At 47.1% G+C, this 16106-nt stretch overlaps 1 protein-coding gene across 1 annotated transcript in view; it reads left to right on the plus strand.

Moving 5' to 3' along the window:
- vsig10 (V-set and immunoglobulin domain containing 10) overlaps window positions 1-16106 on the plus strand; it is a 46695-nt gene that overhangs the window by 26587 nt on the left and 4002 nt on the right. Inside the window, exon 3 of the mRNA XM_072496739.1 lies at window positions 14480-14761. Within this exon, the coding sequence (XP_072352840.1) occupies window positions 14480-14761 (282 nt within the window). The remainder of the gene's footprint in view (window positions 1-14479; window positions 14762-16106) is intronic.

Raw genomic sequence — 16106 nt, forward strand, 5'->3', positions numbered from 1 at the left:
AGCAGGAAATAGACGCTAGAGTGCGGGTCGCAGGCAGCGACCGTCAGGATAGGGAGTCATTAAACATGCCCAATAATAAAGGTACAAGCTGCTCTGAGGACCTCTTGTAAAATTCAATCAGGGGCCTTGCCAGACTACATCAGCCCAATACATTTTAAAATCTCGCTGGAGCAAAACGGGGATCCAACTCACTGCTCTTATCTACCTCAACCGTTGGGATAGGTAGACCGTCTAGAAAGTCTGGCATGACCAATTTATGTGCCGAGGGCTCCCCTAAAGCTCGCGGTAAAAGGACTTAAAAGCTGCATTAACCTGGGGAGGGAAGGAAACGAGATTGCCACCTGAATTGCATAACCGGGAGGCCACCTGCCGTTTCTGATTAGCTAACAATACAATATGTAATTTCCAGGGTGGATGTTGGGTGGGGCCAGACTCTAGCAACAAATAAATAAAGTGCGGGGCATGGTCCGAAATAACAATTGCTGAGTACTCCGCCGCCACCACCAAAAGGAAGGAGAACCCTATACAAAACAAAAAAACAAAACTGAATATGCATGGTGGACGTGAAAAAATGAGACGTCTCTATTGTGCAGGTGCAAAAAGCACCAAGGATCTCCCCCTCCCCTGCCCCCAACTGAGTCATAAAAGAAGACAAAGTGCTGGCCATCCCCAATGGAAGATGAGATTTTAGGCTTGGAACGATACAATCGAGGGTCCACACCTTATATAAGCTAATATGAGCAGAGGTTGGGGAGGGAGGCCAGTCGAGAATTAATAAAATTTGTATCTTCGCAGTTAGGGGCATAAATGTTAACCATAACACAGGGGCGCTCAACGGGGAGCCACAAACAATAACACATCAAAGTTTGGGGTCAGCTACAATCCGAGAGAGGGAAAACTGAACTCTTTTGTTAATTAGGATTGCTGCACCCCTGGCACTGCCATCAAAACCAGAATGAAAAACCTGCCCAACCCACCCCTTGTGCAGCCAGGCCTGATCCCTGACATGCAAGTGGGTCTCCTGCAAAAAAAAAAACAACATTGGCATTTAAGCTCTTGGGATGGCCAAATGTCCTCAACCTCTTCTATGGGCTACTCAAACCTCTAACCTTCCAGCTGACCAAACGAATTGGAGGTCTGCTACCACCCCTTAATCCGGAATGAGCCATCCCCACCAAGAAAGATCAACTAAGGGACATTGAAAAGGTAAAGCAAAAAGGTCCTCCCAAGATGGCCACACAACCAAGTCAGAAGTCGAGACAGAGAAAACCAAACTACCCCTTCCCAAAAACACCATTACCATTGAATGTGACCTATCCCAAAAACAAATAAAAGGGAGGCAAACAAAGACTTATCCTAAAACTAATACCGGCATTTAGCAAACCCAAAACAAAAACTCTAAGCTCATTTTCTAAAACAGTACTATAATGAGCTCCAGCGAACTCTCCAAACCCGTTCCCATTAATTAACTCCACAATTAGCAGAGAGGTTCCCAACTAGAGAAAAGAAAAATAGATGATATAAATATAAATATTGAAACCCCATTTAACCTGCATGCCCCACTGGCAACTAAATGTGGTCCTAAACAACAAAGTTGAAAAAAGGACAACTATATATTAATGTAAAGAAAAAAAATACACATAGTAGAGAAGCTCAAATCTAATCCAAATAAACAAGAATGCAACCCCACCAAGAATAATAAAAACAGGAATTACAAACAATACAACCTGCCTGTCGACAGAGCCATGAACCAAATTACACTTCGTACAAATTCTGCATTTTAGCAAAAGAGTCCGCATCTCGCCAAGTTGTGTAGACCATCCCGAACCCGACTCCACTCATACTAGTGGTTTTTACTCAATTAAACACACCTTTTTTTTTCAACAACTCCCCACCCATGTCCTGAAACAGTCTAATGAAGTTTCTTTCGCACTTGAAATCGTAGCTTTCGCTTGCTCATTGCAAAACCCTCTCTTTTTCCTTAAAACTGTGGAATTTCACAATCGCTGCACACAGTGGATCTTCAGTACAAGGCTTCAGTCAAAGTGAATGATGGGCCCGGTCTAATTCAGGCAGCGATCCAAATCCACCCTCGACCACCATTTTGAGGAACATGTCCAAGAAATATTTTGTGGGGGCATGGCCCACAATTCCCTCTGGCAACCCCACAATCTGGAAATTCTGCCTCCTGGACCTGTTTTCAAGGTCATTCAGCTTAGCTCTTTGCGATTTATTCATTTCAGTCATGGTACTCCAGTGCAGTAATCCGATCACTGTGGTCCAATGTAGCCCCCTCCATGCTCCTAATCGTGACTCCATGGGCTTTCAATAGTCTCACTAGTTCTTCCCAGAGCCACTCAAGTGGGGGCCAGGGCCTCTTCGTTTGATCTTTTAAGATCCTCCGACATGATTTGTCGGTGCTTCTCAAACTCTTTCGGCAAGATTCTTGTGAGAACCTTGGCCATTAGTGGAGTGGTCAGAGTGAAAGAAACCTACTCTGGCGCCTTAATCCTGGGTAGCACAATGGTTAGCACAGTTGCTTCACAGCGCCAGCGTCCCAGGTTTCATTTCCCGACTTGGGTCACTGTCTGCGGAGTTTGCACGTTCTCCCCATGTCTGCGTGGGTTTCTTCCGGGTGCTCCAGTTTCCTCCCACAAATCCCGAAAGATGCGCTTGTTAGGTGAATTGGACATTCTGAATTCTCCCTCTTGTGTACCCGAACAGGTGCCGGAGTGAGGCGACTAGGGGATTTTCACAGTAACTTCATTGCAGTGTTAATGTAAGCCTACTTGTGACACTAATAAAGATTATTATTATCCGTTGAGCCCTGAGACACTTCAGACTCTTATCAACGCGTTTCTGCTGAAAGCTTTCTTATCTTTGTTTTTTCTGGGCATCTCAGCAAAGCGAACTCCACCCGGCAACTATCATAAGTTTCCAAGAAATAAACTACCCGTGGCACCAAGAAATGGGGGAAAAGTATCAATTCTCCAGCGGGAGCCACCTCGTGCATGCCTTCCCCCTACTTTGTGCCACGGGAAGTCCCTGGAATTTAATAAGGTAGATGTAATGAAACTATTTCCTGTGATGGGCAGAATCCTAGAGTTAGAACTTGATCACACTGTCTGTTTGGAGCTTGCACCTTCTCCTCGTGTCTGCGTGGGTTTCCTCCGGGTGCTCCGGTTTCCTCCCACACTCCAAAGATGTGCTGGTTAGGTGGATTGGCCACGATTAATTATCCTTTACTGTCCAAAAGGTTAGGTTAGGTGGGGTTGGGTTTGGGGTTAAGAGGATATGGTGGGGGCCTGACCCTAGTTAGGGTACCTCTCCAAAGGGTTGGTGCAGACTCGATGGGCTAAATGGCCTCCTTCTGCACTGCAGTGATTCTGAGTGAAATATGGAAGCACCTTTACACACATGTACATTGCCAATCTGGCACACTCTTTCCCCTCAAAATGTTTTGGTGGGATTTTTGTTGAACCATGACCATGTTCGCTTTAGGCTGTTCCCAGGCTGTGCAGCAACCTTGACAGGCCAACCGTACAAATTGGCCCCTTTAAGTTACCGTGCAAGAAAAACAAATAGTCCTTGCACGCAAAATAAGATAGAGAGGGGGGTAGATCAAGGGATATTGATCAATGGTGGCATTCCCTCCCTAAACATCTGCCATTCAACTCTTTTAACAAGCTCCTGAAAAGTTCTGTATTAAATTTGTTTTGCTAGTTATCCTGTGCAACTCCTATGGATGTTTTACTACATTAAAGGTACTATATGAATGCAAGGTGATCTATCTCCTTGAGTAGCGGGAGACCTGTAGAACTAAGGTTTTTTTCAAGAGAATCCCATAGAAGCTATTTTGACTTCATTGTAGCCATTTGATATCTTGAACACTGATATGTTGTTATGCTATTGGCTAACAAATCGAAGGAAGCAATTTTAGGTTTTTGCAATAGGCTGCGTAAATAGCAACAGAAATATAAGCAGTTTGGTTTCTTAGAACCAAAAATAGGAACAAACTAAAGCTATAGATGTAGAATTCAACTATGTTGACTACTTTCACAATGCAGCAGGTAATGGGTTTAATAACCTGATTTATAGAAGTTTTGAATGCTGTACAATCATCAGCTCAGGTAATCGCAGACTATCAAAGAGATTGTTCCGAAATCATAGAATTTACAGTGCAGAAGGTGGCCATTCGGCCCATCTAGTCTGCATCGGCTCTTGGAATGGTACCCAAACTAGGGTCAGGCCCCTACCATATCCTCTTGCCCAACAACCCCACCTAACCTAACCTTTTGAACACTAAGGGACAATTGATCATGGCCAATCCACCTAACCTGTACATCTTTGGACTGTGGGAGTGTAGCCACCTGGGTTGGCCAATTCCCCATGTAATATGGAGAACAGCAAAGGCTGAAGGGAAATTCAGCCAATGCAGGCAGAAACTAGCAGGTGCAAGTTTGCTATGTATTAAACTCTGCAAAAGCCCAGACAGCATCGATACCAGCAACCATCTGCACAATAATGTAGCGGCCATCTACATACTAATGAGCGATCCCCGGGAACAATCGAAACATTTGAGATAAACAAGGCCAAGCCAGACTCCTCGATGCCAGCAGGAGCCAACACAAATGAACCCTAACGGACACCTAAAGACCACCCATCGATCAGGGAACCGCTCCAGTACTGGAGAAATCGAACCAAGCAATTGGAACGAAGTCCAATCACTTGAAACCAGGTACGGGTTTCGCCCCGAAGGGCGGGAAGCCCCTGGGGACTATAAAGTAAAGCCCCCAAGTTCAAAATGTACTTCTTGACAGGGTCACTCAGCAACGCGAACCAACCCTTGACAGTGACCTGTTCAGCTGCTGCCAAAAGACCGTAAGTCTCAAGTCAACGCTCGCTACGAGATGGGCGCTCCAAGATACCAGTCCATACCAGCTCTTGAATTCCGCAGACTCAGAACCCGAACGAAAGGCCATTTGTTCCCCTGACCTGGTGGGCCAGCCCGAAGCTAAGTATAGGCCTGTTAGTTGTAGAAGTAGCTTAGACAGTAGCGTTTATGCATGAGTAGATTTGACTGTGTGTAAATAAATGTGCTTTGCTTTGAATCTTACTAATTGGTGTATTGAGTTATTGATCATTACTTGAACTTGAACCTCGTGGCGGTATCATAAAGATACCTGGCGACTTGAGAGCAAAGGTTATAAAACAGAGCCATCTGAACCATCCAAAAGTTAGCAACATATTACTGGCGACATCTGACGGGACCCGATCTAGAAGTGGCTTCACCACTCCTGTAGAGCCCAAAAATTTGAATTACAGATCCAATTGGGAACATAAAACCACAAGTGTTCAAGAAGTTCTGATCAATCCTCATAATTCGGAAGTGTGTAAATGCATGCGTAACTAACAGGGCGATAAGGTAATACTGATAGATTTCTTGTTGCGACAAAACAGTCGGGAGTTTGTATTCTGGAAAATAGCGAAACCCGTACCCGTAATTACAGCACCGCCTTAATACCCCTTGTTCCAAATTTTAAAAGAAGCATTCAGATAAGAAAGATGGCAATGCAACGCCTCATGAACCCCGAAGAATTCGTGGTCGCAACGACCAGCAGCAGTAGAGTAGGACATTGTCCCTTTTGGGAAGAGGAAATCAGGAAGTACCTCAAAGGGAAAGGATGGCCCCTTTGGAGCGAACTCTGTGACCATGAGGAAACAGGTCCCGGAGTATAGGATGTACTTGGTAGGAGAACCTGAGCGAGATTTACAAGAAGAGCTTGGGAAAAGCTCGCAGGCCGATGGTAATCGTGTCCTGCTTGGCATAATTGCGAGGCACAGAGGAGGTTGTTAGGATGCTCCGGAAAGAGATAAAAGGCATACATCTAATGAGTAAGGTCGATGTTAGTGAGGTAGAAAGGGAGAATGTAGAGTTGAGGAGGAAGTTGGCAGCATAAGACGGAGAGGTGGATGATGCCAAGACGGCACACCAGTCTTGTCTGGCGCACTTAAGCAGCTTCCAATCCCAGTATGAAAAGGCCTATCAGGACACGCAGCGTGCAGTCCTGGTACAAGAGGAAACCGAGAAGCAGGTAGAGGAATTGCAGAGGCAGTGTAGTGACCTGAAGGCAGCGTTAAGAGCACTCCATGCTGCCACCACGGAGCAAAGACAAAGCTCACTAGACCACGCAAAGCGCCGGAAGCAGATTGCAGAGCTGCAATCTCTGCTTTCAGTTCAAAAAGGATTCCAGGAAACCTTTGGATCCCAGTTAGACGAGGAAGACGGCCCTGATTGAGAAGAATTAAATGAGACAGCGCAGAGATATGTTCAGGGAACATGTGCGCAGGGAAAGCCCCAGAAGAGAAAAGTGCCCCAACCCCCCACAGAGCGGATAGTTCAGGCTCCAATGAACCCAGTCACCACCCACCGCACAGCCACATCGGATGATACGGAATTTCTGTACACCACCCCCTTAACAGTGACCCAATTACGGGATGCGTGCGAGAAAATCACACCGTTCCTCCCCACCTCAGACCCCCACCACTTCTTTGCCAGAGTAAAGCAGCAGGCGACCATGTACGGCCTGGATGAGCGAGAGCACGTATAGCTCACAGTTTTGAGTTTAGACCCTTCGGTCATAGCAGCCCTTCCCGACCCACAGAATGTAGGAGGAGGCACCCATGCAGAAATGCATGCCGCGATCCTAGACACGATCGGGTATAACGGGTGACCCCGTAGATGGCCTCAATAAGTGCAGGCAAAAGAAAACCGAGCACCCCACAGCGTTTGCTGGACGCCTGTGGGTCCTTAGACCGTGCCCATTTGTCCCCAGACAACATGGCCAAATGGACCTGCACCCTTTTCTCCCATGCCACAGAATCAGGACAAAAAGCTTGCGCCAACTATGATCCCTCAGAGGAGGCTTATAATGAGAAATGGGTCATAAAAAGATTGTCCTGCGCCTGGGAGCAGTCTGTACAAAACAAACCCGCAGTTAAAAATCCCGAAGAACAGCAGGCAGAAGCAGACATACACGCAGTTAAGGCACACCAGAACCCCGCATGGGTAAATGAAGGCAAGAACAGCCCCCACAAAAATCACAGGAGTGTTACAACTGTGGACAGTTGGGACACTTTGCAAGAGAATGCAATGCCCCACGAAAGCCACAGAGAGCACAGCAGGCAGGCACCCTGAATAAGAATAAGACAGAGCCCATACATAGTGTGAGCACCCGTTCAGATCAGACAGACCTGAACGGAACGGACTGACGGTGTTCGGGCTCCCCCAGTTGGGTCCGCGACACCCTTTGGGATAGGTCCGGCCGACCAGTAGTTGCAGCAAAAATACGGGGACAGTCCATCGAGTTTCTCTGGGACACCAGGAGGGTCCCGCACCACAATAAATTCCTCCACCATGTTTCAAATGGACACGTGGCCCACTATAGCCACCATCACCCTCAGCGGCTTTACAGGCTACTCACAGCAGGGACACATCACAGCCCCTGTACCCATTCAAATCGGCAACATCACCACCAAGCGCCCCATAGTTTTAGTCGATCTACCCCCCACGGCAGAACACGTTTTAGGCATAGATTTTATGAATTCCCACAACCTATCCTTTGATCCAGTCAACCAATGTGTCTGGAGAATGGCAAAATCCGCAAGAGCCCCTGCAATGCTCACCATAGGAGAATATGCAAACAAAATTAGCGCAGTAGGCGAATTTTGGTTTAACCCGACTACGATTAGCACGGACAAGCAGGTTAGGGCAGTTTTACAGAAGCACAGGACAGCATTCGCTACCCACGATCGCGACTGTGGCCGGATGACTGGTTCAGTACAAATCACAGGACCTGACCCTAGACCTCAAAAGCAATATGGATTTTCCCAAGAAGCAGAGGGAGAAATCGCAAAAGTTATCGACAGCTTATTAGAGCAGGGCGTACTCCGATCAGTAACCTCCACGAATAATGCCCCGATTTGGCCAGTACGAAAGTCTGATGGATCATGGCGACTGACCATCGATTACCGGGAACTCAACAAAATCACCCCCACAGCAGCCCGCACAGTAGCCACAAGTCCCGAGACCGTGCTCAAGCAGGGACTCAATTCCCGATACTTTACGGCTTTGGATATCAGTAATGGATTCTGGTCCATTCCATTGGCAAAGGCGGCCAGTACAAATTTGCGTTCACCTTTAAAAGCCAACAGTACACGTGGACATGCCTTCCACAAGGATTCCACAACTCCCCGTCCATTTTTCACCGACAGCTGGCAAATGGTTTAGCCAAATTTTCTCGCCCCGAGTGTCTGGTCCAGTATGTAGACGACCTACTACTGCAGACAGACACCAAAGAAGAGCACATCGAGTTTCTGTCCGAACTCCTGGAACTCCTACAAGCAATTGGATGTAAAGTTAACCCCAAAAAGGCCCGGATTTTGAAAACAAGGTGATATATTTGGGAACAATTATCACTCATGGTAAACGTGAGATCGAGCACAAAAGGATTGACTCGATTGCTAAATTGCCCCTTCCACAGAACGTTTCAGCCCTCCAGTCGTTTTTAGGACTGCTTAGCTACTGCCAAAACCACATTGACGGTTTTGCCAGCAAGGCAGCACCCCTCTCAGACCTCCTAAAGAAAGGAGCCCCCTGGGAATGGCTTCCACAGCATACGGGTGCTGTGGACTCGTTGAAAAGAGCACTCCTAGCAGCCCCCGCACTACAAGTACCAGACCCGCTTTCCCCTTACGCTATAGAGGTAGCAAGCACTAAACCCCATCACAATCCTGACGGAACACACCCCCACCCAACTTTTACTGGACGGACGATTTAAGGACGGTACCGTCAGTCAAATAAGAGCAGCTAGATGGACCCTTCTTTTGCAGGGACGGGACATCACTGTTAAAAGGACAAAGACCCACACTTTTATAGCCGATAACCTACAATACCCCTGAACCCCCCCATGAATGTGAAATTATCTCTCTATACCACAACACAGGCCCCTTTATTGGTAATACACCCCCCAGAAAGATAGGTAGTTCAACCCAGAACCCCAAGCACACAGACACGTGCAAACCCATTAGGATATATATGGATGGATCTTCCACAATATTAGAAGGGAAGCATATAACAGGATGCGGCATTTACGTCGAGGGCGCGCCCTAGAAGAAATAGCAATAAAACTTCCAGGACACTTGGGGGCGCAGGCGGCAGAACATGCGGCCATCGCATACATAGTGGAACACCCAGATTCCTTCCCCAGCCCAGCAGACATATGTTCGGACAGCCTCTATGTCTGAAACAGCCTTACGGAATTCCTACCCCTGCGGAAAGCAAGAGGATTGCTCCGTCACATTTTAGAGCGAGCACAGAATAGGACTTTTGGAATAGTTAAAGTTCGTAGTCACCATCGTTCCCCCCCCCCCCGGAAATGTAAAAGCCGACGCACTGGCTAAAGCAGGTTCCACGCATGGATATTTTTGGACACACCCCGAAAGCGCACCAGTGAATGCAGACTAACATCGAGGATTTAGTGCAGGCTCAGAAGCAGGATAGCAATCTCAGGGAGATTTTGAAAGAAAGCTTTCCAGCCCCATACGATAGGTTTAAAAATGCTCTGACCGCACATGATGGTGTGGTGTTAAAAGACACCCTTTATGTGGTTCCTGAACAGGACAGGAATCAGCTCATTTGTTTGTTCCATGACGGTCATGGACATCAGGGCAGCACGGTAGCATTGTGGATAGCACAATTTCTTCACAGCTCCAGGGTCCCAGGTTCGATTCCGGCTTGAGTCACTGGCTGTGCGGAGTCTGCACATCCTCCCTGTGTGTGCGTGGGTTTCCTCCGGGTGCTCCGGTTTCCACCCACAGTCCAATGATGTGCAGGTTAGGTGGATTGGCCATGATAAATTGCCCTTAGTGTTGGGTGGGGTTGCTGGGTTATGGGGATAGGGTGGAGATGTTGACCTTGGGTAGGGTGCTCTTTCCAAGAGCCGGTGCAGACTCGATGGGCCGAATGGCCTCCTTCTGCACTGTAAATTCTATGATAATCAGGGATTCGATCCCACGACAGCCCACCTCAGGCAGCTCTGTTGGAGGCCGAGTTTAAAAGACGATGTAACGCACTACATTGAGAATTGCCTTATCTGTGCCCAGAACAACCCGGACAGATATGCCAAAAAGGCTCAGCTTAGTTAGACCCGACCCGTTAATGGCCCCTGGACTAACCTCCAGATTTATTATATTGGACCATTGCCCCCTTGCAGGAATGGTTATAAATATGTACCCGTGGTTATAGACACGTTTACAAAATGGGGGGAATCATTCCTATCCAGAACGAACACGGCAAAGACCACAGCCAAGATTTTAACCCACCACATCTTTACAAGATGGGGACTCCCCCGCAGCATTGAATCTGACCAAGGTTCCCATTTTACGGGACGTGTCATGAAGAACGTCCTCACGATATTTGGCATTACCCAAAAATTCCACATCGCATACCACCCCCAGTCAAGTGGTATCGTGGAGCGCATGAATCGGACCCGAAAATCAACCCTCAGAAAAATGGTCCAGCAAAACAACACCACTTGGGACTCAGTCCTCCCTTTTGCGTGATGTTTTTGCGAAATACAGTTTCAACTTCTACAGGTTACACCCCACACACCCTCATGACCGGACACCCCATGAAAGGCACAGAATTTTTATTTGGATTAGATTTGACCAGCCCCGAAGTGACGGCCCTCACACACGAGAAAGCTGTGGAACAACTGGTACAGAATGTAAAGACGACTCAGCTAGCAGCCGCAGTGAAATTGGGCACAAGAAAGAAACCGAGCAAGGCCTGTTTCAATAAGACAGTGCATGCGACTGAGTTCAGTGTAGGACAGCAAGTCATGCTCTCCGTATACAACCCCAGCACATTCCTGTCACCTAAGTATTCGGGTCCGTACTCCATTGTGGACAAAATAAAGTACCCCAATGGAAAGACTGCGTGGTTCCATATCAACCAGCTGAAGGCATATGGAACACAGTCTAACCACGCACACCACGTCATGCTCGACGCAGCAGACCACGCCCCGCCCACAGCCAGCGTAACCCCGCCCTCCCCCAACACGCCCAGCCACAGACTCAACCTCGACTCCACCCCCGAACTATAGACTCTGCCCTGGAACGCCCACAGACAACAGCAGCAGAGACAGCGACTGTGACTCGGACAACAGCCACAGCACGCCTCCCTACTATCCCCATGCAACAGGACCCACACCCAGCGAATCTGACCACGATTCGAGTGATCCCTTCATGATCACTTTCCTAAACAAACCCCAACACCGACCACCGACCTACAATGACGACCCCGATTCCGTCCCCACAGAACTAGACACCACCTTTTGGCACCGAGATAATTCATACAGACTCGTCCGGAATGACGAGAGCGATCCCAAATCACACCATGCAGCCCTATCAGCCCTGATACACTCGAGAGTTTGGCATCCGGGAGAAGATGACGACTTTGAGTCTGACTCCCAAAACGAGAACCCCTTTGCGACCCTGTTCGCAACTGATAACTGAGGTGTCCAGATGATATTTTACAAAGGAACCGCTTGGGAGAAAACGGTGTCCTTTCTGATGGAACCTGCAGCATGTTTTATATTTTTTGTAATGGTATTGTTTATATGCTGCTTGTAAGATCGGAATTTTTTTTCCACGGCCCCACGCCACCACCCTTCTGCCGCCCACTGGCAGTCAGAGAAACTAGTTTGTCCCGGACGCTAGGTTAGAGGAACTAATTTATCCGCAGATTCTTGTTAATGTCCCAGACGCCAGTTCCGAGGAACCCGTCTGTCGACAGATACACAGACCCCCGTTCGTAACTGCCCTTGTGGTTCGAAGGAATAACCAATACAGCAACCCCCCCACGATGACTACATTTCTTGCCCGTTCTTGTCGGTTGCTCAGGCAGTGGAGAAACGGCATTGGGACGAGCCCGGCCTGGGAACCCCCCTCTCGTCAGCTACACTCGGGTAGGGCACACACGGCATTGGTCGCCGTCCTACCCGGGGATTCCATCCAAATTTTACCCGTCGCGGCCCACACGCACCTCATTTCGGCAATTGCGTTCAAAAAGTTTTGGTTTGTTTTCAGGTAACCCTTAGGTTGCCAACCCTCTGCTATTTACATCCTCAAACATTTGGATGATAAACCGCACAGTCTGCGAGACGGCTCGCACTGGGTCAGTATTTGTAAGTGTGTCTTGTCCTGAAATTCGATTTTTAAAAAAATGTTTAAAAGGAGGGAATCACACATGGTGACCAATTATAAAGGGAGTAATTGGCACTGAAGGACAGACAGGCTATCATACGAGATATTAACCCAAAATAGTAACAGACACTATGCTTGATCCCACAGAACTCCAGAAGCTCCAGGACCAGAGAAGAGAAGAGAAAAGAGAGAAGAAGAACCATGAGGACATCCTCCGTGTTGCTCATCACCATAATGGACATTTGGTTGCGCGCGAAGTCGAACCCCCTGACCTCAACCACCACCCCCCCCCCCCCCCCCCCCCCCCCCCCCAGCCGTTAATGATTCACTTCCCCATAGTACCCAGACCCCAGTCACAAGCGACACCACACCATCTTGGTGTGACAGGTTTATAACCTGGTACTCCCTATCCTACTTGATAGAATCCCTATTAGTATTGGCGATACTCTGCTGCATCGTGCAGACTATTCGCCTGAGGAAATTGAGAAGGAGAGCCTACCACACTCGCACCTCGGTATATAGGATAAGATCCCCTATTTTCAGATACAACCAGACCCCCGACCCGCGCGATCTATAATAAAGAACATTCGTTTGTGTTTTTTGTGAATAAAGAAATGTTTCATGAGCGATTGTACAATCCTGAGCTTGACTGCCAAGCCAGGAAAAATGTGTATAATGCTGCTATGATTTTGTGTGTATTGTTTAGGAAGTTATTATGATTGAATGTTTGAGTGAGTGTAGTTTATTAAGGACAGTTAGAGGTGCAGTTTTTCTTATTTTGGAATGCATGTCCCTGTTTTGACATAGCACCACTTCGAATTGTCAGTTAAAAATGTTCTTGCATAGTTATGGTCAGTGTAGAGGCCATGGAAGAGTGCTCGCCGGGTCAGGGAATGAAGAACATCGCAGTTATGTGATCCTTCATGCTTCGCGTTAGGATCACAAGGAGGGAGTGTAGCCACCTGGGTTGGCCAATTCCCAATGTAAAATGGAGAACAGCAAAGGCTGAAGGGAAATTCAGCCAACGCAGGCAGAAACTACCAGGTGCAAGTTTACTGTGTATTAAACTCTGCAAAAGCCCAGACAGCATTGATACCAGCAACCATCTACATACTAATGAGCGATCCCCGGGAACAATCAAAACATTTGAGATAAACAAGGCCAAGCCAGACTCCTCGATGCCAGCAGGAGCCAACACAAAAGAGGTTAGCGGACACCTAAAGACCGCCCATCGATCAGGGAACCGCTCCAGCATTGGAGAAATCGAACCAAGCGATTGGAACAAAGTCCAATCACTTGAAACCAGGTACAGGGTCCGCCCCGAAGGGCAGGAAGCTCCTGGGGACTATAAAGTAAAGCCCCCAAGTTCAAATCGTTCTTCTTGACAGGGTCACTCAGCAACGCAAACCAACCCTTGACAGTGACCTGTTCAGCTGCCGCCAAAAGACCGTAAGTCTCAAGTCAACGCTCGCTACGAGATGGGCGCTCCTAGATACCAGTCCATACCAGCTCTTGAATCCCGCAGACTCAGAACCCGACCGAAAGGCCATTTGTTCCCCTGACCTGGTGGGCCAGCCTGAAGCTAAGGATAGGCCTGTTAGTTATAGAAGTAGCTTAGACAGTAGCGTTTATGCATGAGTAGATTTGACTGTGTGTAAATAAATGTGCTTTGATTTGAATCTTACTAATTGGTGTATTGAGTTATTGATCATTACTTGAATTTGAACCTCGTGGCGGTATCATGAAGATATCTGGCGACTCGAGAGCAAAGGTTATAAAACAGCCAATTGAACCAACCAAAAGTTAGCAACATGGGAGGAAACCGGAGCACCCGGAGGAAACCCACGCTGACACGGGGAGAATGTGCAAACTCTGCACAGACAGTGACCCAAGCCGGGAATCGAACCTGGGACCCTGGAGCTCTGAAGCAACTGTGCTAACCACTGTGCTACCGTGCCGCCCAGAAATTAATCGGAATCAGAATGTGAAATGCATCTATTGGAAAGAGCTAGAAAGAAAATCGGGAAGCAACTAGGGTCTGCAGGTATTGAAGTCATTGTTCAGACCACAGAGCTAAAATGTTCTAGACTGGGTAGATGCTGCTCTGGCAAGCATATGTGGAGTATTTTTATTCAACAAATTACATATACACCAGTCCAAGTACTGTGAAGCATGAGTTAATATGCTTTGACATTTAATGTTCTTTTTTCAGATCCACCAAAGGGTCCTCCAGTGTGCCATGCAGAATTTCTTAATGATAATGTGCAGCTGTTTTGTTCTTGGACTCGAGGATATCCCTATCCCATGTTTATTTGGTCAAGTGAGAATCAGGAACTAGGACCCATTGATCACCCAGATGGGCAACCAGGGTCAAATGATACAAATGTACTACAAGTTAAAGGGTCAGCAGTACATGATGGTCAAATGGTTAAATGTGTGGGTCATCACATTGCATATGAACAAAGGATGGAACAATCATGCACATTGACGCTGAGTAAGTAAAATATTGTTCATTGTGCCATTAGAAGCAGAAAAATGTAATGTGAAGCTAGTACAGTGGTTTAGCTTTTTTGGGGAAAAAAGGTTCATGTATTTTGTAATGGTTCATGGCAAAAGTAAATTCTTTAAATAGTTTTGGACCCTGATAAAACAATATGTAGCTGATAATGTCCTTCACATGGAATGGGAAGAGTAAAATACAGAACTAAGGACCTCCAGGCCGGTCACAAGAACTAGGAGCAGGAGTAGGCCATCTGGCCCCTCGGGCCCGCTCCACCATTCAATGAGATCATGGCTGATCTTTTGTGGACTCAGCTCCACTTTCCAGCCTGAACACCATAACCCTTAATCCCTTTATTCTTCAAAAAACGATCTATCTTTATCTTAAAAACATTTAATGAAGGAGCCTCTACTGCTTCACTTGGGCAAGGAATTCCATAAATTCACAACCCTTTGGGTGAAGACGTTCCTCCTAAACTCAGTCCTGAACCTACTTCCCCTTATTTTGAGGCTATGCCCCCTAGTTCTGCTTTCACCCACAAATGGAAGCAACCTGCCCACATCTATCCTATCTATTCCCTTCATAATTTTATATGTTTCTAAAAGATCCCCCCTCATCCTTCTAAATTCCAACGAGTACAGTCCCAGTCTACTCAACCTCTCCTCGTAATCCAACCCCTCCAGCTCTGGGATTAACCTAGTGAATCTCCTCTGCACACCCTCCAGTGCCAGTACATCCTTTCTCAAGTAAGGAGACCAAAACTGAACACAATACCCCAGGTGTGGCCTCACTAACACCTTATACAATTGCAGAATTACCTCGCTAGTCTTAAACTCCATCCCTCTAGCAATGAAGGACAAAATTCCATTTGCCTTCTTAATCACCTGTAAACCAACTTTTTGTGACTCGTGCATTAGCACACCCAGGTCTCTCTGCACAGCAGCAAGTTTTAATATTTTATCATTTAAATAATAATCCCTTTTGCTGTTATTCCTACTAAGATGGATAACCTCACATTTGCCAACATTGTATTCCATCTGCCAGACCCTAGCCCATTCACTTAGCCTATCCAAATCCCTCTGCAGACTTCCAGTATCCTCTGCACTTTTTGCTTTACCACTCATCTTAGTGTCGTCTGCAAACTTGGACACATTGCCCTTGGTCCCCAACTCCAAATCATCTATGTAAATTGTGAACAATTGTGGGCCCAACACTGATCCCTGAGGGACACCACTAGCTACTGATTGCCAACCAGAGAAACACCCATTAACCACCACTCTTTGCTTCCTATTAAGTAACCAATCCTCTATCCATGCTACTACTTTCCCCTTAATACCAT

Source organism: Scyliorhinus torazame, chromosome 1 (assembly GCF_047496885.1).
Source record: "Scyliorhinus torazame isolate Kashiwa2021f chromosome 1, sScyTor2.1, whole genome shotgun sequence".
Lineage (NCBI taxonomy): Eukaryota > Metazoa > Chordata > Chondrichthyes > Carcharhiniformes > Scyliorhinidae > Scyliorhinus > Scyliorhinus torazame.